Genomic DNA, 23,701 nt, shown 5'->3' with positions numbered 1-23,701 from the left:
ACAAAATGCTCCAGGCAGTGAACATGGACTGAAAATTAAAGAGAAATGAGTTTTAATCTCAGACTTAAAAAAATGGCTGCATTCATTATGGTTAAAGCATACCAACTCATCCTTTTAAAATCTTTCTACATGCTCTAGCTCTGAAGCTCTAAAAGAGTCCATGTGGGCTCTTAGAGACCATGTGTATGGGCTATATTACTTACTGAAAGCAACTAGAAGCCTGAGTCCACAGCCCACTTTCCTGACTTACTCTTCCTTCTCCTTAAGAAGGATGATAAAGTAGGCAGAGATATAGTACAGGTGGGAAGGCACAGGCCTTACATGCAGCTTACCCTGGTGCAATGTCTGACATCATGTAGTACCCAAGCCCTGCTGGATGCAGCACTAGAGTCCCCTAAGCACTACTGAGATGGCCCAGGTAATACCTGATGCCGCAGGCCCAAGCAACACCATGTCCTTAAGCCTTCCCGTTGAACTGCCTGCCCGGATGACCAAAAGGCACCACGAGGAGTGTGAGAAGGATTAGGAGCCTTAAAAGAACATTCTCTGAAAAACCATCATACCTTCATCTCACTTAAAATTGTGAAGCCTGACATTTCTCAAGTAAAGAAATCCATAAATTACACTGAGGTCATGGGCAGAGAAGTTGTTCGGAAGGATGGTTAAAACTCAATGATGAGGGTGAGGTGTTTGGGGTACTTCACCCAACAAAACCACTTGGAAAATTGGAAAATTGGGTTTGTTTTTAAGAAAACGTGTTGAAGGGTCTACTGGAAACTACCAGAGCATGTTCTGGCTAAAATCACTGATGATTACTTTATTAGCCTACTGTCTGAACAGCTACTATTTTCCAGACACCATGCAGGCTCCGGGGGTATAAACATAAGTAAGGAATCAACCCTTTTCACTGCAAAGAAAATTTCATGGTTAAAAACAAACAAAAACCAAAAAGCAAACAGATCACAAACCACTGGCTGGCCTCTCCCCAAACCATTCTGAGGGGAAAGTGAGCATGAGTAATCCAGAATGTCTTGTTTGACCTCAGAAGTGCCACTTCACTTTCCTGTCCATGTGGCCCACAGGCAAATATGGGCGTTCTTAAACCCAGTTCTAGAATCCCAAACACATGGATCATCTCAGGCTAATAAAAAGAACTTCAAATTGTCTCACGTAATCAACAGGGGAACTGGTTTAGCTTATAGAATTTGTCAATACCAACTTGAAGGGATTTCAGGATGGAAAGCAATATTCACTTGCAATACTGCAGCCCAGCCCTTAGGGTATTACACAGCTCAGAGGTAACAAAAAAAAGCCCAAGTCAAAAACATAAAAAGGCTAAAGGACTCAGAAAATGCCATTTAGGAATTTTAAAGCATTTAAAAATCAATGATTCCCTGATGCGAGGAAGGAAGGAGGGAGCCTGTGTCAGAATGAGTTATGAGAATCTGAATCCGACTGTGAGTAAAAGTGAACTTCTAGGAGACAGCCAAAGCTGTCAGCATGTCACAGTCTCTGTGCCACCTAGGAATCATGTGTACTAATTCTGGAGGCCAGAGTGATGTTACAGTGGTTAAGGCGCTTGCACACGGACTTGCACACAGCCAACCTGACTCTGATCCCCTGCATCGCACATAGTCCCCTGAGCCTGCTAGGAGTGATTCTTGGGTGCAGAGCCAGGAGTAAGCCCCAAGCATCGCTTGGTGTGCCTTCCCCATACCTAATCCTTCCTCTGCCCCATTCAAAAGAATTTTGTGTACCATTGCTGAGAATTCTTTCCCTATATGATCACACTCATGATAATTGTAGATATTGTTGGTCCCTGGCCACAGTTCCTTTACTAGATGGGTGTATCCAACACCCTCTGAGGCCCTGCTGGGCCTGTGATGGCCATCTCCCTAGGCTTTGCATATGTGCGATAAATAAACTCTCCCAACCCCATCTGCCCAAAGGCCACCTCATACTCTTCCCAGAATGGGGGATCCCTCCCTCATCCAGGGGTGATTTGCAGGTGGCCAACACTATTAATGGAAATCAATAGAAAAATTATCTTATCTCCGCTCAAGTTGGGGATTCTTTCTGGAAGAGATCTACTTCATAAAGAAAGGGGAAACCGGGGTGGATGATAAGACAGCCAGCAACGTTGAGCATCATCCGCTCGCCTCTCAGCCAAGGCATGGGGACTTCCCGTCTCAAGTTCAATAGTTCACTCCAAAGACTGAATTAGGTCCTGATGCATTTGTGGGAATAAGTCCAACAGAAGGAAATGAACACACCCCAGCACACTTCCCATTCTCCCACAGGCAGCTCTGACATTGCCACCTTGGTGAAAGTGACTCATGTCACTAGCTTGGACTGTGAGGGGACTCAAAAGAGGAGTGTATTCTCATGTGCTCACAGGGCTGCCTCTGCCACCTGTCCTTCCTAACTGAAAGCTCTAATCTTTATGAGAAGGATCAGCAAATGGCGACAATTTGAATTGTGATCCCACTTTTTCTTTGAAAACTAATAGTGAAAGTCGAGCAGGAAATAAAGGGGACTGTTGCCAGTTTTTCTTCAGTCTTGCCCCATTTCAGAAATGATTCATGCAGGAACTTGATGCCTGCCTTTTAGAGCAACACAACAAGCCTATTAGTGCTTAATTGCATTAACAGTCTGCATTTCCTCACATAACCATCTGTTGACTTAGGGCTGATGGCGGAGCCTGGACTGTAGTAAGCCCTTCCCACTTCTCAGATGGGAGTTCTCTCCTTCAGAGACCATTTTCCCCAAGGAAGAAGGGCAGGAAATTTCTACTTAGGTGATTTTTAGGCAGATCATGAAGCTGATATATTTAAAGACTTCAGAAATATCATTCCATCAATTAGAGTGTCAAGATCTTAATCACCCCTACCTGTGTAACTCAGGCCAGTGTAATTTTATATTTATACTTGATTAGCTTCTAATCAGAAGCTGGACAATGTACTTCTAGAGAATAAAACGACATCGTTAATTATATTTGCCTGGAATTTGGAGTGGGGAGGATGAATAATTTGCTATTCTTAGAATAGAAAACTAATGACCGCCTGGAAATCATGTTAAAAATATATGTGTACATGTTTGAAATAGGTAGATAGAGAAGACAGAGATGGATTGATGAAATAGCTTAGACGGATGAACACAGGGAGAGAGAGAATGTGTAAGAGCACTGGTGCGATGAGTGTGGACAGAGAAATAGCTGAGATTGATGAGATGGGTGGGTGAAGAAAAAAACGAGATAGGTGAATGGAGTTACCATATGTATATACAGAGTGACAATTTAATGGATAGATAAACTGAGAGACAAGGAGGAAACAGACACTCCTTTAGCTATTTGTGCGTGAACTAATAATATGCAAGGACCAACTGCAGAGAGATGAAAGAAGTGATGCGACTGGCCACACATGAAGTATATTTATCTATGTATAAAGTGATCTGTGGAATGAAGAGCTAGCAGCAGAGGTTGCAATTTATAAAATTACTCAGTTAATATACTGTAGTAACTGAAATTCAAACTGTGTTGTTGAGATAATGGTATTTAACTGAAAATTGCAGCTACTGGAAATCTGCAGAGTAAGGTTGACTCTGTATGTGTATGCATGTGTATGTGTGTATGTGTGTGTGTGTGTGTATTCTAGTCTTCCCCTAAATTATACTATTAAGACCACTTGCAAGGCTGAGTGTGTATAGTATGTGTGTGTGTGTGTGTGTGTGTGTGTATTTTCTAGTCTTCTCTCACTTATCCTATCAAAATTGATTTCAAAGGCTAGTCAGAGATTCAGTACAGTGAGTAAGGTGTTTGTCTTACATCCTGTTGACCCTGGTAAGAATTTTCAGCACACATATGGTGCACAAGCAGTGCCAGTGGATACTTCTGAGCACAGAGCCAGGAATAGCCCAGATAACCCCTAGGTGTGTAACAGAAATAACAAACAGCCCAATTTCAATCTTTGCAGTCTCTATTTGCTGGGTGTCTATAGTATAAAATAGGAAAGGACAGGAGGCGGGAGGAAGGCTGTTGTGTGGAGTGGAAAGGAGGAATCCGGCCAGAGAGGTTCAGTTGCTCAAAGGACTAAAGAAATTGCAGAAGGACTGAAAGGAACGAATCTCTTCTCATTTTTTTTAAGAGTATCATGAGAGGATTGAGAGCAGTTGAAAACTAGACACAATAGGAAAAACAGAGTTTAGCAAGTACTACTCTGGCATGTGGATTCCCTTTGGCGAGGACTGAAGGTGTGTGCCCTCCTCACACTCCTATGTTGAAGACCTAGTGTAATGAGTACTTGGATGTGGGGCCCTTCAGAGATAATTAGACCAGATCCTGAAGGTAACAAGAAGCGGCGAGAGGGGGAAGCTAGTTCTCTCTCTCTCTCTCTCTCTCTCTCTCTCTCTCTCTCTCTCTCTCTCTCTCTCTCTCTCTCTCTCTCTCTCTCTCTCTCTCTCTCCCTCTCTTTCATTTCATTTGAAGACACAATGAAAAGGGAATTGTCTATAAACAAGGAAAGGGGCCTGCACCAAAACCTGACCTTGAATTTGGACTTGTGATCTCCAAAACTGAGACTAGTAGAACTGTTTATAAATCAAACCGTCGGTGATTCTTGGTTATGGCAGCCTAAACTCTCAAAGACAGCCCTTATTTCCCTAAGAGCAGAAAGGACTTGAATTACTTTGAAGTATCTCTAAATTCTGAAACCCGTTTTCGATCTGTGCTATGGCTCTGGCACTGGAGTTTGGAGGAACTCACTACTAAGAACACATGTTGCTTGGACCCCTTCATTAACGAACTACATTGTTCTGGACTTTGATATTAAAAAGGGCTCAAACAGTCCTGCTACTTATTAGAAGAATGGTCTAAGGAGTGTTAAATGCTGCTTTTCCAAACTTGTCTCAGAGACTAGGGATTATTTTAAGCATGTTGCTAACACAGACCATGCACATAAAAAGTAATAATGACCAACTTTTTTCCGAGAAAACCCTGAAAGTCACAGAGACATAAACTTTCCTATTCAAAACAATCTGGCATAGAGAGAAGGACAACTGAACTTGTATCTCTAAGGTACCAACTGAGTTTTATTTTGTTTTGTTTGATTTTTTTCTGTTTTCAATATGAAAAGAAATAGTTTGCCCATGGTGACCCAAGTGAAGGGGGTATGGGGGTGGGGGGGAAGTGCCTGTCATAGAGACTAGAAACGAGGATGGGGGTGGGTGGGAGTAGGAGTGGCAGGAAACTGAGGACATTAATGGTGTGAAATGTGCACTGGTGGAAGGACGTGTGTTGGAACACTGTATGACTGAAACCTGACCATGATCAGCTTTGTAACTCTGTATCTCAGAGTGATTCAATTAAAAAAAACCCAAAGAAACAGCTTTCAGAATGAGATCCTCAGCAGTTGAAATGGAGACAATGTCCCATGAACTGAGCATTAACTGAGCATTAGCTGAGCATTAACTAGAAGTTCACAATTCTGACATTTCCTTGTTTGTTATTAGTATAACAAGTAGCAAGAGAATTGGTTTCTTTCAGGTCTGAAATCAGACCAAGGGGAATGTGTGAGTGGTAACTGTGAAAGGATTAACTGGAGAATTCCGACTGGAGAGTGTGCTCCAAGCAGGAGACATTGCACAGTTCTGAGTACGGATTAGCATTTTGTAGACCCTCTTGAAACAGATGGGGGTTTTCAGGGAGTTGAAAGGTCTGTGACAAAGACTTTATACAATGCACTGCTCTCGTTACAGGCAAGGAAGTCAAAGAAACACAACACAGGCTCCAGCTCAAAGCTCCCAGCCTGGTTGCAGGCCTTAATATTGCAGAGCTCAGAGAACAGGTACTAGAAATCAAGGCAAAAGCACTAATGACTGCAGTGTGTGAGCTGGGGTGGCTTGTTTGAAAAATAAAAGAATACGGCATTGTCCATTCTCATGACTTCTACATGCTGAGTTAGAGCAGAGGTTCTCAAATTTATTTGGCCTATTACCCCCTTTTGAAAAAAAAGAAAAAAAGAATTTCTGAGAGGTCCCCTGGAACTGTGCCTTCTTGAAGGGAGCACACAGAATGTGCCTTCCACATTCCACATGTTTGCCCACTGGACAGGAGGCTAGACTCCCCCGCACCCCGAACCCCCCCCCCACACACTGCACTTTGGGAAACACCTGAGCATGGATTAGACAGAATATGATCCATTCTCTAAATCCCAGATTTATAATCTGCAGAACGAAGAGTCTGGTTTAGTTACGGTGTTGACCACAGCCCAGGATGCTGTGATCTGATTACAAACAGGTTGGTTTAGAAAGTTTGTAAGTCTGTAACTGTATCTCATGGCAATCCATTAAGATAGATAAATAAATAAATAAATAAATAAATAAACAAACCACCTGGAAGAGATTGCTCTGTATGGAAGATGTGTGCTGAAAGTGGGTAAAGGACCAAACATTATGGCCTTACAGTATCCATAATGCCCAAAAGGAAAGAGAGAGAGAGAGAGAGAGAGAGACAGAGAGAGAGAGAGAGAGAGACAGAGACAGAGACAGAGACAGAGACAGAGACAGAGAGACAGAGATAGACAGAGACAGAGAAAGGGCCTGCCATAGAGACAGGTTGTGGCGGGTGACGGGCGGGATACAGGGGATATTGATAGTGGGATGTGTGCACTGGTGGAGGGGATAAGTGTTGGGACATTGTATTACTGAAACTTAATCATGAAAGCTTTGCAATTGTATCTCACAGTGATTCAACTAAAAAAAAAAGAAAAGAAGTGAACAAGTAAAATTAAAAATGAACCATCTTCCAAGTTAGGCTGCGCACTGTGGGGTCGTCAGAGTGTGGACAGAGAAACAGTTTTGGTCTCTTCATTCCCCAGGGGGCACCAATCCCATCACAGGATTGCATCTACCCTCATGACCGCATTTAAACTAATGACAGCCCAAGGGCCCCACCTCCCGTAACATCACATTAAGGGATGTGACCAGGATTTCAATGTTGGTAAGGTGGGACATACTTCAGTTCACAGCAATCTTCTCAAGTCCCCTGCTGCCACCACATCAAATTCAAATCCTCTATCCAGCTTTCAAGATCTTCCATAGTTGGGTGGCTTCCAAGGTACTAGATTTGCTTGCTACCTCCTCCAGAATCAACCTTCATCTCCCTTCTCTGGTCTGCCCTCCCCAGGGGCTGTATTAATTCATTTCCACCCTTCTTCCCCTTCATTCCCATCTCTGTGAGGTAACAGAATTTCTCCATCCAGAGTAAGCTGTTCTTCCAGTCTACGTCCCAGAAAAAAATAATGTTCATATAAAATTTTCTTTTCTTGTGCAGTACAGAGGGGGGTTTAGGATTTACACTGAAAATGATCTTAAAAGGGACGTTATTGCTGTTGTTATTTCATTATTATTTTAGTTCATGCATGTAAGTGCCAGATATAAAAATTAAGTTAAATATATACAAAAATTGTCCCATGGCTATTGTTATTAATCCACAACATCAAAGATTAACAGTATAAGAAAAGACAAAGAACATCAGTTTAAGGTAAATTACAGTTGAATATATATAGGATCACACTTTATATCTTTACAAATACCAAGTGAATTCAATGATATTTGTGATGATATCAGAAAGCTGCAGTATTAAAGAATTGCCATTCACTGTAACATTTTGCTAAAAACCATTCTTATATCTCCACACTAGGATTCAGTATTAAATATTTATTCGAACATAATTCCAGTTTGGATTTGTTCCCTTGGACTTAATCTATGGTAAACTTTTGAAAGCAATAAAAGACGTTCTTACTCCTGATAATTATCCAAGAAAATTAATTACTGCTTTTAGGGATACAATGCATAATACAGGTAAAATAAATAATCATAATGATTATCCAAAATAACATCATAAGAACAATAGTCTAAGTACAGATTTTTTCATGCACCTATATTAGGGTTCTAAAGGGAATTTCTTGATTATGTGACTACTGGTACTATAGGAGAAAGAAACAGCTTAAATAACCAATTTATAAGTGATCAATTGAGCCTTTGGAAAAATTTTCAGTATCATCAATAATGACACAACTCTATTATATCTCAACTATCCAAATAGTCATGTTTTTAATCAAAGAGACCAAAAAAACTTAGAGGAAAGTATTTTTTTTTTGAGTTTTTAATTTTAATTTTATTTTTATTTTATTAAGGGACTGTGACTTACAAAGTTATTCACAGTTGAGTTTTTTTTAATTAGTGAATCACCATGAGGTACAGTTACAGACTTACATCTTTTCATGCTTGTGTTTCAGTCATACAATGCTCGAGTACCCATCCCTCCACCAGTGCCCATTCTCCACCACCAATGGTCCCAGTATCCCTCCCACCCCCCCATCCCATCCCCCCTACCCCACTATGCCTCTGTGGCAGGGCATTCCCTTTTGTTCTCTCTCTCCTTTTGGGTGTTGTGGTTCGAAATAGAGGTATTGAGTGGCCATCATGTTTAATCCATAGTTTAGAGGAAAGTATTTTTGAGACATGAGACTGCACATTCCAGCTACCTGGAAGGTAGTGATACATGTGTATAGACTATCTTCTCCCTGAAGACCCGGTTCTACCCTTTATGCTGAGGGACTGACCTTAGCCAGATACATCAGTGCAACACCCCTCCCTCTAGCCTTGGTCAATGGTAGACCCCACAGAGATCAGATCAGCAGGCAGGCGTATAAGTTTCTCTCCAAAGATCACAGCTTTTTTCTCCTGGAAGGGAGCAGCATGAGGCCAGCCATAACCATGGCACCAGACTCTGATGCAGGCTCAGGGCACCCCAGAGGGGGGTGGATGAGAGCCCTCCCCATCCCAAGGGACCCAGGCCCAGCAGCCAAAAAACCCCACAATCCAACTGCCGCCGTGCTCAAGGCCGCTTCCCACTTGCTCAGGCCAAGCCTTGTGCAAGAGTGAAGTGCGACAAAACCCAGGTAATGGGGAACTTTTTGACCTTGGACTCTGGGTTCAACAGGACTGGGAGCTAGATCCTCTGCCTGTTTTCCCCTGTCTCCCATGTCCCAGGAGTCACACCCATACACTACCTACTGACAGCCCAGATAATCTCATCATCGGCTACCATCCAGATCACTCAGTTTTTTCTCCCTGAAGGGAGCGACATGACGCCTGCATAACCATGCCACCAGACTCCACTCCAGGCTGTTTCACTCGGGGCACAGCGGGGGGGTGGGGGGGAGGGGCAGGTGAGAGCCCTTCCTGCCCCAAGGGACCCAGTCCTGACAGCCAAAAACCCCCACAACTTAACCTCTGCCATGCTCCAGGGCGCTCAAGGCTGCTCCCCACACACTCGGGTCGAGTCTCACATTTGAGTGAATGTATTCCTAGACCTTATGGCCACATTTGCAGCCACACAACACACCATAAGACACTCCCTACCCATTATCCAAGAGTACCACACCACATCTGATGGGGTTCAAATAGTAGACAACTAATCATAGAGGGAAATATATATATGTATATGTATACGCATATTTTCATATATATATATATATACACGAAAGCTCACATCACTCAACCTTTAACAACATGTTAGTGATATCCTAAGGAATGTCTTAATGGCCCTTGCCAAAATAGAACAATCTTCACAATCTTCACACTGTTTCCTTCATGGATACCTTTTTGTAGCATTTTCAGTGTTTTTTCATAACAGACAATACAAAATATATTATTTCGGTTGTGCTTTGGGACAAAGATGGGGCCTGGGATGGAAACATCCCAAATATGGTGGTGGGAATGTGTAACGGTGGTGGGATTGGTGTTTGAATATAAAATGTAATCAAATATCATGAACTACCTTATAAAAACTTAAAACAAAAAGACACCACAGTTTCCAGACTGACTCTCTCCTGCAGCTACGCTTCTGCTGGTTTCAGGAATCTGCTCCTTTTCCTTGCTCTTTTAGCTGATGCATGGTAGTAACCTGCTGCTTCTGTGAGCTCTGGAGTGTTTCTGCATCTCTTACTGGTTTCCCTGACCCCACCTCATAAATTATTCCTGCATTAAATCATGTTTAATTATCCTTTAAAGTTGCTCACCCATCTCCTGCTAAGAACCTTAACTATGAAATACCTCTTCAAGTCCACTCAAGACTTTAATCAAATGTGGACATTTTCCTTCTGTTTGGGAGGGGAAGGAGTGTTTTGAGTGTCTGGTGATGCTCAGTCACTGTCCCTGGCTCTGTGCTCAGGGGTGACCCCGCGTGATACTGGAAGGACTGTGTATGGTCAGCGATCTGAGCCAGGGTTGGCTGCATGCAAGGTCAGCACTTTACCTCCTGTGCTATCTCTCCACCCCAAATGTGGACATTTTCATCACAATCAACTCCTCTTCTCCTTCTAAAGCAAAGGTCTGTTGCTTCTGCTTCTCCAGAAGAATCCATGCTGTCCTTTGCTCGTCCAACAGTCAAATTTCCCATTGCAGAGCACTTGTCCTTATCTCTCAGTGCCTGCAGCTTGGAAGGTGACTTCATCCCAACCCAAGGCTCAACCTAGGATCTGAATCAGTGCACTTAGATGGTCTGATCGAGACTTTGGGAAGAACTATGCTGTTACCAGTTACAGCTTTTCTTTTCCTTTTTTTCTTTTTTTATTTTTAACTATGTGTTTTATTATCTAACTCACATACAGTAAATTTATAGGTGTTTTAAAATTACTAAAATAAAATTTACATAAGCAAATGCTTAATTCTAAAAATGTCGTAAAATTAATGTGTTTCACAAAGTCTTTTGTCTAAAAACGAATCGTAATGATCTAAAAAGAAATTGAATTTTTTATCAAACATTCACAACACATGTTCAGTATATTCATATAAGGCATAGCAAATATATTCAAGCACAGTTAATAACATTGAAAAAAGAATCATTTCAAATGCAGATCATTGTTAGTTTCTACTTTACTTCAGTATCATTTATGAGAGGCATCATTTTCTATTCATTTGACCAAAATAGTGTAATAAATAAGATTCCTACATACTAAAGAAACTCACAGTTTTAGTGGAACTTCCATTTCTGTTTTCTAAAGGAGTCTGAGCCTATTTCTACAGATGCTGCACAGATTCATGTTCTGCCCACAGTAAACATCAATCAGTCACACGTAGCTGTGACCACTGCTTCCAACATGTCAGATATAGTCTTTCTTATTGCTGCAACCCACTAGTTATAGTTTTGATTTCTGTTTCCCTAAAACTAAGTGATCACTAACTTCTTGTGCACCTAAAAAAATAACCATTATCTCTCTCAAATTTTTTAAAGTCTTCAGTTCTTTTCTCTCCCATTGCTTGCCTGTTTACAGAAGCCTTTATTCGTCAAAACTAGCAACTAAAAGGGAAACTCAATGGGGATCATTAGGCCTAGAAGAAAACCCTGTCTATAAGCCAACAAAGTGGACAGGCACTGAGAGATGGAGAGACAGTTCCAATATGCAAGTGTGAATCCCTAGGTCTCACCATGGCCCAAGTTTATTCTTGGATAATGTAGTTATCAGAAGCAGGACAGTCCCACTGCTGCTTTAGTTCAGCTGAATTTTCTGTCATTTGCAAAGGAAAGATTTCTGATACTAGGCCTTTACTTAAAAACACTTACTTAGGTCTATGACTTCTAAAATGCTATCATCCAACTCTGTTGGTGCTAATTTTACTAGGGAGCAGGAAGATCAAGAGAACTTATATGTAATTTACATCTATTACGAATTGGGTGCTAAGCCCACCTCTGTTGACCCTTTAGTTTTTTGAAATCTGTGAGAGATGGGGAAAACCAAAGTCTGTCTGGTATTTAACATTAGGGTCGAGACCTGTGCATGAATGGGTACAAACTAAACACACCAGATGCCGTGTTCAAGTATTATCCTCAAGTGCCACTTTACTGGGCTGTCTCAGATGACAGGGTTTATGGGCAGGGAAGCGGCTATGGAAACTATCATTATTCCCGTTTACTGCGTTTTAGAAAAGGAGTCACTGGGAGATGAGAGTTCCTAGAGCCCAATGTCACTGATCCCTCAAGGTCAAGTCTAAACGCCAGTTATCGGGTGTAGGAAAAACAGCAAAGGGCTAGTCCTCTGAAATCAAGAGATAGCACCCAAGAGAACCCTGCAGAGTGACTTTCACTGTTTTCAACACACCATGGGAAAAGAAATCAGAGTGATGATTTTCCAAGGTCTTTTCCACAGAACTGTCCTCCTCAAGGAAAGGCAATCATTATTCATCATTACTTACCTTCTCCACTCCTGCCTAGCCCGGAGCCCTACACAAAGAGCTGAGAGCAAGCAACCCACTTGCTTAAGAATCAAGATATCAGCACAGAGCTACAGCTCAAGACCTACTTACATTTTTTTAGCTAAATTTTAGGTCAAAGGTTTCAACAGTGTATACATTTATCGTGTTGATGCACAAAGTTCATCAAAGTGACCATGACCCTGCATCCTCATTCCTACGTCACCTCCAGTCTGATCTTCCTTTACCCCATTATTAGTTGATTGACAGCTATGGTTTTGACACATGCTACTACCTCCCTTAACACCACCCATGTGCTATGGAATCTCCACCTATGTTCCCGTGTTACTCCTTCCAGTCAACCTCGAGATTCCCTCCATCCTCTCCCCAAACCTGGCATCTCAGGTCTATAATCCTGTATCCTAGGTTTATTTTCCATTGATATTGTTCATACCATTGATATGTTTCTCGATCTACAACAGATGAGTGAAATCATCATGTATTCCTCCTGAAGTCATCTTTGCTCTCCTGCCTCTGGCTCTCTTCACATTGGCTGTCTGACTGCCATTATTTGTAAGTGCATTTGTGTTATTAAGAAGCATGTTGATCAAGACTACACAAACAATGTTTTTGCCTTTGGTGGCAACAGCTCTATTAAGAGTTTGAGGTATTTTTTTCCAATCTTTCATATGTAGAGGACACTGAATTTCTACTGCTTGCTGATTTCATCCATTCAACAATAACCGTGAGCATTATCCTAGGTCTGTGAGGAAGTGGGAGAAGCAAAGTCCTAGATTATCGGTGTTGGGAAAGGGCTTCGAAGTCCTTGTACAGAGCAAAGCATACCTGTTGGAGATGGACATGACAACCAAAAGGAATGAGGAAACTGAGTTATTTGGTTTATCTTAGTTGGGGACTGAGTTATCTTAGTTGGGGACACCTAAGGAAAATGCCTATTTATAGATCATGAGAATCCACATTTGTTATAAATTGGATGCTATGTATGCCCTTTAATCTTCTGAACTCAATGAGATATTAAAAAACCTAAAAAACCTACCTGGTACTAAAGCCTGGGGCTGAGGCCCAAGCAGGAATGGGGGATGACAGCAGAACATGCGTCTTACCTTTTCTGCAAGCCAGCCAAGGTGCCTGATCTCTCGGCTCCCAGCAATGCCAGTTTTCCCCAGCTGCTCTCGGACCTCAGCAATCACTCGTGTCAGCAGCTCACTGACGTTGGAGTGGATGGCACTGAACCAGGCCTGGGCAGTGGCTGAGTCTTTGCTCCGCAGGATCAATGTGTGCTTAGCATCTGGAGAGTGGATTTCAAGCTGCCTAGAGAAGCAGAGAGAAGAGTTGGAAGGTTTCCCAGAAGCTCACGCTTCATCCACTCTTGACTCACCAAGAAGCACTGATTCTTCCTTTCATCACTGATCAGTTTGGGGCATACGAATTTATATAAGTGGCTAGAGAATATGTTTTGCACACGTCTGACCCAGGTTTGACTTGTGGAATCATGTGGTCTAACAAGCATTGCTGGATGTAGCTCTGGAGGCATCCAGCATCATGAGGGTGGCCCAGGCCTCCTCGGCACTGCAGGGCCTCAGAGCACCACATCCTTAGGCCTTTCTGTGAAACCACGGACTGACTGACTGAGTATCCATGGTGGGGCCCCCAGACCTCTTGGGAGCACTCACTCCACTAAATCATCAGGGTTTTTTTTTTCTCTTTTTTTTTTGCTTTTTGGGTCACACCGGGCAAGGCACAGGGGTTACTCCTGGATCTGCACTCAGGAATTACTCCTGGCGGTGCTCAGGGGACCATATGGGATGCTGGATTCGAACCCAGGTCAGCTGCATACAAGGCAAACGCCCTACACATTTTGCTATCGTTCCAGCCCCAATAATCAGGTTTTTAACATTCAAAATATGGACATTTTAATTGTACTTTCTTTTTTTCTTATTCTTCATTTTATTTTGTGAAAGCACCGTGACTTACAAAATTATTCACAGTTGGGTATGTCAGTGAGAATGGACATATCAAAAATAATGGGAACAGTCTGTGTTGGGAAGGATGTGGTGAGAAATGAACTCTCACCCACTGCTGGTGGGGATGTTGTCTGGTTCAGTCCCTCTGGAAAACAGTATGGAGAGTTCCTAGTAAGCTTACAATGGAGCTGCCATATGACGCAGAAATCCCACTTTGGGGCATTTACCCCCAGGATAGAAAACATTCATTCAAAAGGGCATACACCTACCATTATTTATTGCAGCACTCAGTACTATAGCTAAGATTTGGAATCAACCCAGATGTCTGAAAACAGATCAGTGGATCATGAAGATGTGGTATATATACACAATAGGATACTATGAAGTAGTAAGGAATGATGAAAACATGCAGTTTGCTGCAACATGGAACTGGAAGACATCATATGAAATGAAGTAAGCCAGAAGATGATAGAGAACATAGGACAATATCACTTATATGTTATCTTTAAAGTAACTGGATGAGGAAATGCAATTATTTAAAGGAGTAGATGCCTACATCTGCCTTAGTCCCAAAGTATAGTGAGGAAGGAATGAAGGGTGAAGAATGGGGAGAGAAGAGACAGGTGAGAAGCAGCAGGGAGCAAGGATCAGTGTACATGGCGGTGTTAAGGAATGACAGAGTTAAATACCCAAGCCGCAGAGTCAACAACACTGAAATCATGAAACCAAAACTTAAGCTTTAAACAGTGCCTATCAGGATGATAGGCTGGGTGGGGTGAGGTAGGAGAGGAAACCTGGGAACATGGTGGAGGGAAGCTGGACCTGGTGGTGGGATCAGTGATGCAACAGTGCATGTCTAAAACCAAATAATTGGTTTCTCATGGTTTACTTTAACAGTCGCAGCATCCCAACTTTCTCTCAGGCACTCATTCAGACAGACACAAGTGTTGACGGAGTGCCCAAGCGCTGCACGAGATGCACACCTAGGCAAACACTAGATCTCTAAATAAGAGGATGTCTGGCTTTCTTTCTATTTACCTGGCTGGCCTATGAGAAGACTCGAATCAAAAATTACAAACTCTGAGCTGATAAGAATTTGTCTTGTCATTCAACTCATAGAGGATCTGACTAGTCTACCCATTGCCTTGCTACTGCTGGCAAATACAGATGGAGACATCCAGTCACTTGCATCCTCTGACTGTTAGTGTCAACTAGGAATATTCTAGAAATAAAGATGAGCAGTTTAAAATTTTTTTTAAATTAAATCACGGTGAGATATGCAGTTTCAAAATTGTTCATGACTGGGTTTCTGTCTTACAATGTTCCAACACCCTCCCTTCACCAATGTACATTTCCCATTACCAATGTCCCAGTTTCCCTCCTTCTGCCCATCATTTGCCTCTGTAGTCAGCACCTTTCTTCTCTCTGTCCCTGTCTCTGTCTCTCTCATTCCTCTCTCTCTCTCTCTCATTCTCTCTCTCCCCCATCTCTCTTTCCTTTTGAGCATTATGGTTTGCAATACAGGCAGTGAAAAGTTATGATGTATATCCCTTTATCTATTTTTCAGCACTCAATTCTTTTTTTTAATTTTATTTTATTGAATCACCGTGACAAAAGTTACAAAGCTTTCAGGTTTAAGTCTCAGTCATATAATGATCAAACCCCCATCCCTTCACCAGTACACCTGTTCCCCCACCAAGAACCCAAATATACCCCCCACCCTCCCACACCTGAGTGGCCAATGATCTTCACTTTATACTCTCTATTCTTTGGATACATTCAATATTTCAACAGAGAACTGACTTATTATTTGGAATTTCCCCCCAACAATCAAACCTGCTGAAAAGGCATCATTTGATAGTTTGTTTTCCATTGCTGAGAATGATGATTATAGGAGCTTGCGCGGCTGCACAGTGGCCATGCGGTTTTGGATTTCTGTTCTTTTAGCTCAGTTTACAGTCTAGGTGCATTTCTATAAGTCTCTGGGTGCCAAAATGGGTTAGTAGACCTCCTGGATCATAGTCTTTAAGGAGCAGAGGGGCCGTGTCATGCGTGGCTGCTCCAGATCTCATCTGGGCTCAGCACTCAATTCTTATCCAGAGTGATAATTCCCAATTATCATTGTTTTAGCGATCTCTTCTCTATCCTAACTGCCCTCTCCCCACCACTTACAGCAAGTTTCAAACCATGGGCCAGTCCTCCTCACCCTCGTTTCTACTGTCCTTGGGTAATAGTATCATAAAATACTCTATTATGTCCCACAAATGACTGCAATCATTCTATGTCTGTCCCTTTCCTTCCGACTCATTTCACTCAGCATGATACTCTCCATAAAGATGACCAGATTTTGCACTTTTTAGGAACCCTGTCTATGGGCCGCTGGCTGACCACTGAACCCTTAGACATATGTAATAAAGCAACTTTAATATCTAGGTGAATTGGTCTGGGCTGGAGCGATAGCACAGTGGTAGGGCATTTGCCTTGCACATGGCCGACCTGGGTTCGATTCTCCGACCCTCTCGGAGAGCCCAGCAAGCTATCCAGAGTATTCCACCCACGTGACAGAGCCTGGCAAGCTACCCCATGACATATTCAATATGCCAAAAACAGTAACAAGTCCCACAATGGAGACGTTACTGGTGCCCGCTCAAGCAAATCGATGAACAGCAGGATGATAGTGACAGTGACAGTGACAGTGGTGAACTGGTCTAGAAAGAAGGAACACTAGGGATTTATAAATCTCATCCCTGAGCAATGTCCGGGCAGCTCTGCTGGCCCCTGTGTACTTCCAGCCTAGCAGCCAAGCATGTCCACCCCCACTTACCAGCACATTGGGTGAGGCCCCTGCAAAATTAATTTAAAAAATCACATACCAAGAGTCATGTCAGAACTCCAAGTATAATACCTGAGATACAGAATTAAATATCTGCTTATAAATGACAGTGAAATAAAGAACTTCTTCAGATACTATTTTTAACTTCCTCTTTTGATTCCTACAGATTAGCATGGCCTTGCCTTACAAGAACAGGGAACAGAGGCCTGGTATCTCTCTGGCCTATTTCCCCCCGATGGATAGATAGGTCTCTCCAAGATGTTTGGAATAGACTTTCCTAAGCCACAACACTTTGCCATGTGAATCTTTTTTTAGCTGAGATCAAGATGCTATAGGCTTTCAAGAAAATTTACCAATCCCTTAGCTACCTAGAAGAATAAAAGTTGGGGTTATTGCCCAGAATTAGGATGTTTATTAGAAATGGTCCTTTTATCAGACTGAGAATCTATATGGTATAGCAAACACGAAATCACAGAGTATCTGATCTGTATCAGATGTGGTATCTCTCCTCACCATATGCATCCCCCCTTCCCTGACTTCCACTCAGTCCTACCCCATTTCTGAGCTTATAACATAGCCTTACTTTGTTTTCACTTTGTTTCACTTCATTCCAGCTTTGGAATCCACAGAAATTCTCCATGTGCAATTAAATACATAATTAAACGCAGTCCTTTCTCTTATTGACATTAATTTGATTGTCCATTACCCCTGGAAGTACCCAAAGAGGAAGGGGGATAATTTTACCTATGCCAAGAGAGCCTGTACAATATTTAACACACAGTATAATATCAAAATCAGGGTGGCAACCTTAGTATAAAATAAGTGTATAGTTTTTGATAATTTCATCATTTGCGTTTTCCTGTAACCACCAGCATAATGAAGATTTGGTACCATTCCATCACCACTGAGCTCTCTCTCTAGCTCCTAATATCTATAAGTGTTGCCTTCCTGCCAACATCCCAATTTCCTGGCAACCATGAAACTGTTCTCCATGTCTATCATTTTTCATAGATAATTTCTACTGCAGGATGAAAAAAAAACCAACGGCCATGATTTTTTTTATTATTTTATAATTATTCACAGATCTGTGCAAATAAATAGCAATTACTCACTCATGTTTGCATTAGAAGAATACAGACTGCAAAATTCATATTTGAAGAAACTAATCAATATTAATTTCTGTGTTTACCCCTAAAGAAGGTAGCATTCACTGACACTTTACAATGTGCCAGGAAAATATTTGTTTGTTTGTTTGTTTGTTTTTCATTTGTAGGACACACCAGAGGGTGCTCAGGGGTTACTCCTGGCTCTGTATTCATGATTTACCCTTAGTGGTGCTTGGGGGACCATGTGGGATGTCAGGTATCGAATCCAGTTGACCACATGCAAGACAAGCACCTTATCTCCTGTACTATCGCTCTGCTCCCATACCAAGAAAAGTTTTAAATCATTTTATATCCTTTAATATAATTTTCCCAATAGTCCTGTGAATATTATTAATTTCATGTCACAGAAAAACAACCACCACAACAACAACCCTGAAGTCTGACTAGAGAAAAATAAGTTATTCATTTGAAGCCATACAGTTGGTAAAACTAGGATTCAAACCTTCATAGTCTCAAAAGCCATACATTTAACAACTGCATTACAAGTCTCTCCCTTAGACTGGAAGCATTCAATAGGGGGGGAAACCCTTTGTCTCTTGCAGTGTAGCACTCCCATCCTCATCATTAAACATGTGTCTGTGGCCAGGGAGATGCTGAGTCTATATGCTCTGCACCCTGCAGCCAGGCACTTGCTCCCGGTCATGGTTCTGGAGCACTTCGGAGCACTGCCAGAGGAATCCCAGGCCCTAGGATTGAGCTGTAACAGGCTGAGGCAAATATCACAAGGAGCATATCCCAGTCCCCTGGGAAGAGATCCCCCTGTCCTCTGAGGAGTGACCCTCAGCCCCCTGAGCACTGCTTGGGAAGCCCAAAAAGAAAACAAACAGAAATCATATGCCCAACAGTGTCCTACTAAACAATTTTGCAGCTCATCTAAAACTCCGAAATCCCTAGGCTTACACGCCGGTCTCATTTACATTAGAAACCAAACTTTCAGAGTGAGTGAACCACTTTACCAGTAAACTTTAATTGTGAGAGAGGAATGATTTAGAAAATGGAGTGTCTGTAGGGACGTTTTAGTAGTAATTAGGAATTCGGGAGGAGAAGAATTTTGCAAAACAAGGCTTCTCTCTCAGACTCCAAAAGTTTTATATGATGAAACAGGGGCTTCAGGTGACACCTGTCTTCACCCAGGGAAAAAAAAGTCTCATGCTGGCCTAGTAAGCATGTTTTGAAGGGATGGGCAGTAAATCTGAGATGTGCTTTCCTTCCCTCTCCAGTTCTTACTCTCTAGGAGAGTTGTACAGATGCAGGCAAACTAGAATTCTCAAAGAGACATTAATGAAAATTTAACTTGCTTTACAAATCTATCAACACCTATTATTCTAGGAATTTAAGATATGCTAATATTTCATTTACAATATCTCCTTTAAAGCAGTTGAATTTGTTTCTAAGGAAATGACAGACTAGAGGCCAGGGAGAGAGCTCAAATAGGTGAACCACATGCTTTATACACCGGAAGATCAGGTTTGATCCCTGGCACCACAAGCCCCCCGCCACCAAGCATTATCGGGGAGCAATCCCACCCCCCAGCACCATTGGCTGGGACACAAAAAACAACAAAGAGTTTTGTTTTGAGACTTGGGTACTGCCATTTAGTTCTTGCTTGCCTTAGATAACAAAACTCATGAACATCATGGAACATTTAAAATATATTTATTGCACAAATAATTGAATTTTAATTTGAAAAGAATTGGGGGTGGCACAAAATCCAACAAAGAAAAGAGTTTTGTTTTAAGACTTAGGTACTGCTGGGTAATTCTTATTCACTTTAGATAATAGAACTAAATGATTTATTATTTTAAATTAAAAATTATTTTAAAAGAATACAATGTTTTGGGCATGGGGCCAGAGCATTGTATAGCAGACAGGACCAGGATGCTTACCTTGCATGCAGCCAACTTGAATTTGATCCCTGGCATCCTATATGGTCCCTCAGGCACCACCAGGGGTGTTTCCTGAGTGCAGAGCCAGGAGTCAGCCCTGAGCATCCTTGGCGCAGCCCCTAAATCAAAGACTGCTTGGCAGTCAGTGATGCCCCAGGTGTCATACTTTTTCTTTGTCCAGTTGCCAGCATGCCTTCTAAGAAGTCCAACTTGGTAAAAGTTACAGGTTTGTGATGTAGTTGTGCTTTCTCCCAGCTTTTAACAGCATTCATCGTCATCATTAATTTTTTAGCAAACTTCGAAAGTCATACACAGAAAAGTTACTTGGCAAAGGGAACATGCATTTGTGTAGCCAGTACACAGATTAAGATCTCCAATAGCACATGCCTCTCAGAAGGCCCCTTCATCTCCCTTCCTGGGTTCCAGCTTCCCCACTAACTATAGCAGGATTCCTTTGCTATGGATTACTTCTGTCTCAAGCAGAAGGAATTTGTTTGTTTATTGTAATGACCTAAAGGACAGGGAGGCTCTGAACTTCTATTTTTTAAATTTTTTAAAAAAATTTATTGAATCACCGTGAGATAGTTACAAGCTTTCATGTATGGGTTACAATCTCACAATGATCAAACACCCATCCCTCCACCAGTGCACATTCCCCATCACCAATATCCCGGGTATACCCCTCTTTCCCAACCTCCCCCTGCCTCTAAGGCAGACAATATTCCCCACACTCTCTCTTTACTTTTGGGCATTATGGCTTGCAACACAGACACTGAGAGGTGATCATGTTTGGTTCATTATCTACTTTCAGCATGCATCTCCCATCCCAACTGGTTCCTCCAGCCATCATTTTCTTAGTGATGCCTTCTCTATTCCATCTGCCTTCTACCCTCAGCTCATGAGGCAATCTTTCAGCTATGGGGCAATCCTCCTGGCTCTTGTATCTACCGTCCTTGGGTGTCAGCATCATGTGATGGTAGCTACACTCCACAAATGACTTCTGAGCTAAAGTTGAAATACCAGGTGCTGGACTTTTCAAAGCATGACCACACACCTGCAGAAAACTGCATTCCCTGGGAATTTAACTAGAAATACAAATTTGCCTCTAACCCACGCTGCATGGAAGGAGGAATTCTGGGGGTGGGATCCAGCTATCACCCTGCAGAAAAATCAGTGTTATTCAAATTGGAGGAGGGCGACCCTTTGGGTTCACAGAAAAGGACTTGGTCATTAGCCAAGCTCCCCAGCATCTGAGGTGGAGGTACTGGCAGGCACAGTACCTTCCCGTGGTCAGGCTCAAAGAAAGAACACGGGGTGCATAGAACAGAGAGGCCAGTGACTTTTTGTGGTTCATTTTTGAAACATGCAGTTCTTCAGAACCCCTTAAATAGTTGTTTTATTTTCTAAGCATTTAATTAAATACAGATGCCTGGACCCCAGCCAGGACCCACTGAGTAAGAATTTCCACAGGGGTGAATATATACTTGAATGGTTCTACAAATTATATAGATTCAGGATAATGGCAAGATACTCTAAGCCCAAGCTCAAATCTCCTCAAGAGTGGTGTCTGTTAGTGATCGTCCCTGGAAGGGAAACAACAGCATAGCCTTGGGGAAGATGTCAGTCCTGTACTGAGGAGCAACAAATTGTCCCAGAATTAGCACTGTAGCACTGTCGTCCCATTGATCACCGATTTGCTTGAGTGGGCACCAGTAACGTCTCCATTGTGAGATTGTTGTTACTGTTTTTGGCATATTGAATACGCCACGGGTAGCTTGCCAGGCTCTGCTGTGCGGGCGGGATACTCTAGGTAGCTTTCTGGGCTCTCCGAGAGGGATGGAGGAATCAAATCTGGGTCAGCCTCCTGGAAGGCAAATGCCCTACCCACTGTGCTATCGATCTAGTCTTATGCAAAAAAAGAAAAAAAATCTTGCAACTGGCTGCTACTTGAATGGATATAGAGATTATCATGCTGAGTAAAGTTAGAGGAGAAAGACCAACACAAAATGATCTCTCTATATGTGGGATATGGTGGAGGAAGTAGTTAATGGGAGGGGGAAAGGCAGCTGAAAGGTAAGGATCTTAAAAATGAAACATTTGTCAACTCATACTTTCTGGGGATGGTGATCTTGAAATGACTTTGCTGGCTCAGAAGATCTTGAGAGATTATGATAGCAACACCGTTTGTAGACTTTAAGACTGGACGTATGGAGGCCACCACAATAACTCTGCTTGGATGGTGGACACAGGGCTATGGGCAGAAGGTTTGGGTTCCTTCCCACGTGGACCTCTCCAGAGGCTGCTGGAGTGTCCTTTTGAGATGTGCACTGGTTTTCCCTGTAGCGGAAAGAGGAACTGCTATTTCTTTTATGACCTGGGATTCAAAGTCATACAGCATCACCATCTTGAATTCATTCTTTTTTTGGGTACATACAAGTCACTAAGTCCAAAGTCTGCTCATGAGAAGACTTCAGTTTCAACTTCTAAAAAAATTGTGCTGACTGAACCTTCCATGACATTGAAGCTAAAGGCATCTTTAAGGATGAAACACCACTGACAAAGCAAGTGGAAAAAAATATATCAAATGGGAATGCATTTAACTAAGAAGCTTCTGCATCTCAGAAGAAACAGTGACTAAAATACAGAAAGAGCCCACAGAATGGGAAAAAAATATTTACCCAATACCCATTAGATAGGGGTTTAATATCCAGGATATATAAGACACTGGTATAACTTTACAAGAAAAAACCCTCTAACCCCATCAAAAAATGGGGAGAAGAAAGGGACAGAAACTTCCACAAAAAATAATTCAACGGCCAGAAGCACATGAAAAAAAAAATGCCCTACATCACTAATCATCAGGGAGATGCAAATCAAAACAACAATGAGGAATCTGACACCACAGAAACTGGCACACGTCAATAAGAACGAGAACAACCAGTGCTGGCGCAGATGTGGGGAAAAAGTGACTCTCATTCACTCTTGGTGGGAATGCCTACTGGTCCAGTCTTTTTTGAAAGCAATATGGACATTCCTCCAAAAACTAGAAATTGAGCTTCCATATGACCCAGCAATACCACTCCTGGGAGTATATCCCAGAGATGCAAAAAAAAAAGTAGAAATGACATCTGTACTTGTATGTTTATCGCAGCACTGTTTATAATAGCCAAAATCTGGAGAAAACCAGAGTGCCCAAGAATAGATGACTGGTTTAAGAAACTCTGGTACATCTACACAATGTAATACTATGCATCTGTTAGAAGAGATGAAATCATAAAATTCATATATAAGTGGATAGACATGGAGAGTATCGTGCTAAGTGAAATTACTCAGAAGGAGAGGAACAGACATAGGGTGACTGCACTCATTTTTGGAACACAAAGTAGCATAATAAGAGACTAACACCCAAGGACAGTAGAGATAATGGCCAGGAGGATCACACCATGGTTTGGAAGGTGGCTCACATGCTTGGGGAAAAGACAGTTGAGATGGAAAAGGAACCACTAAGTAAATGATGACTGGAGGGATCGCCCAGGATGGGAGATGTGTGCTGAAAGTAGATCAAGGACTAAACACGAT

The 23,701-nt window shown here is 42.2% G+C and overlaps 1 protein-coding gene across 2 annotated transcripts in view; it reads right to left on the bottom strand.

Annotated features, from left to right (window-relative positions):
* Window positions 1–23,701, bottom strand: part of SNTB1 (syntrophin beta 1) — a 279,451-nt gene that overhangs the window by 77,641 nt on the left and 178,109 nt on the right. For both annotated transcript variants that reach the window (XM_055128958.1, XM_055128959.1), the window contains exon 4: window positions 13,377–13,584. In XM_055128958.1, coding sequence (XP_054984933.1) covers window positions 13,377–13,584 — 208 coding nt within the window. The remainder of the gene's footprint in view (window positions 1–13,376; window positions 13,585–23,701) is intronic.

The sequence above is a fragment of the Sorex araneus genome, chromosome 2 (genome assembly GCF_027595985.1).
Source record: "Sorex araneus isolate mSorAra2 chromosome 2, mSorAra2.pri, whole genome shotgun sequence".
NCBI lineage: Eukaryota > Metazoa > Chordata > Mammalia > Eulipotyphla > Soricidae > Sorex > Sorex araneus.
This window is presented reverse-complemented; position numbering and strand designations above follow the sequence as displayed.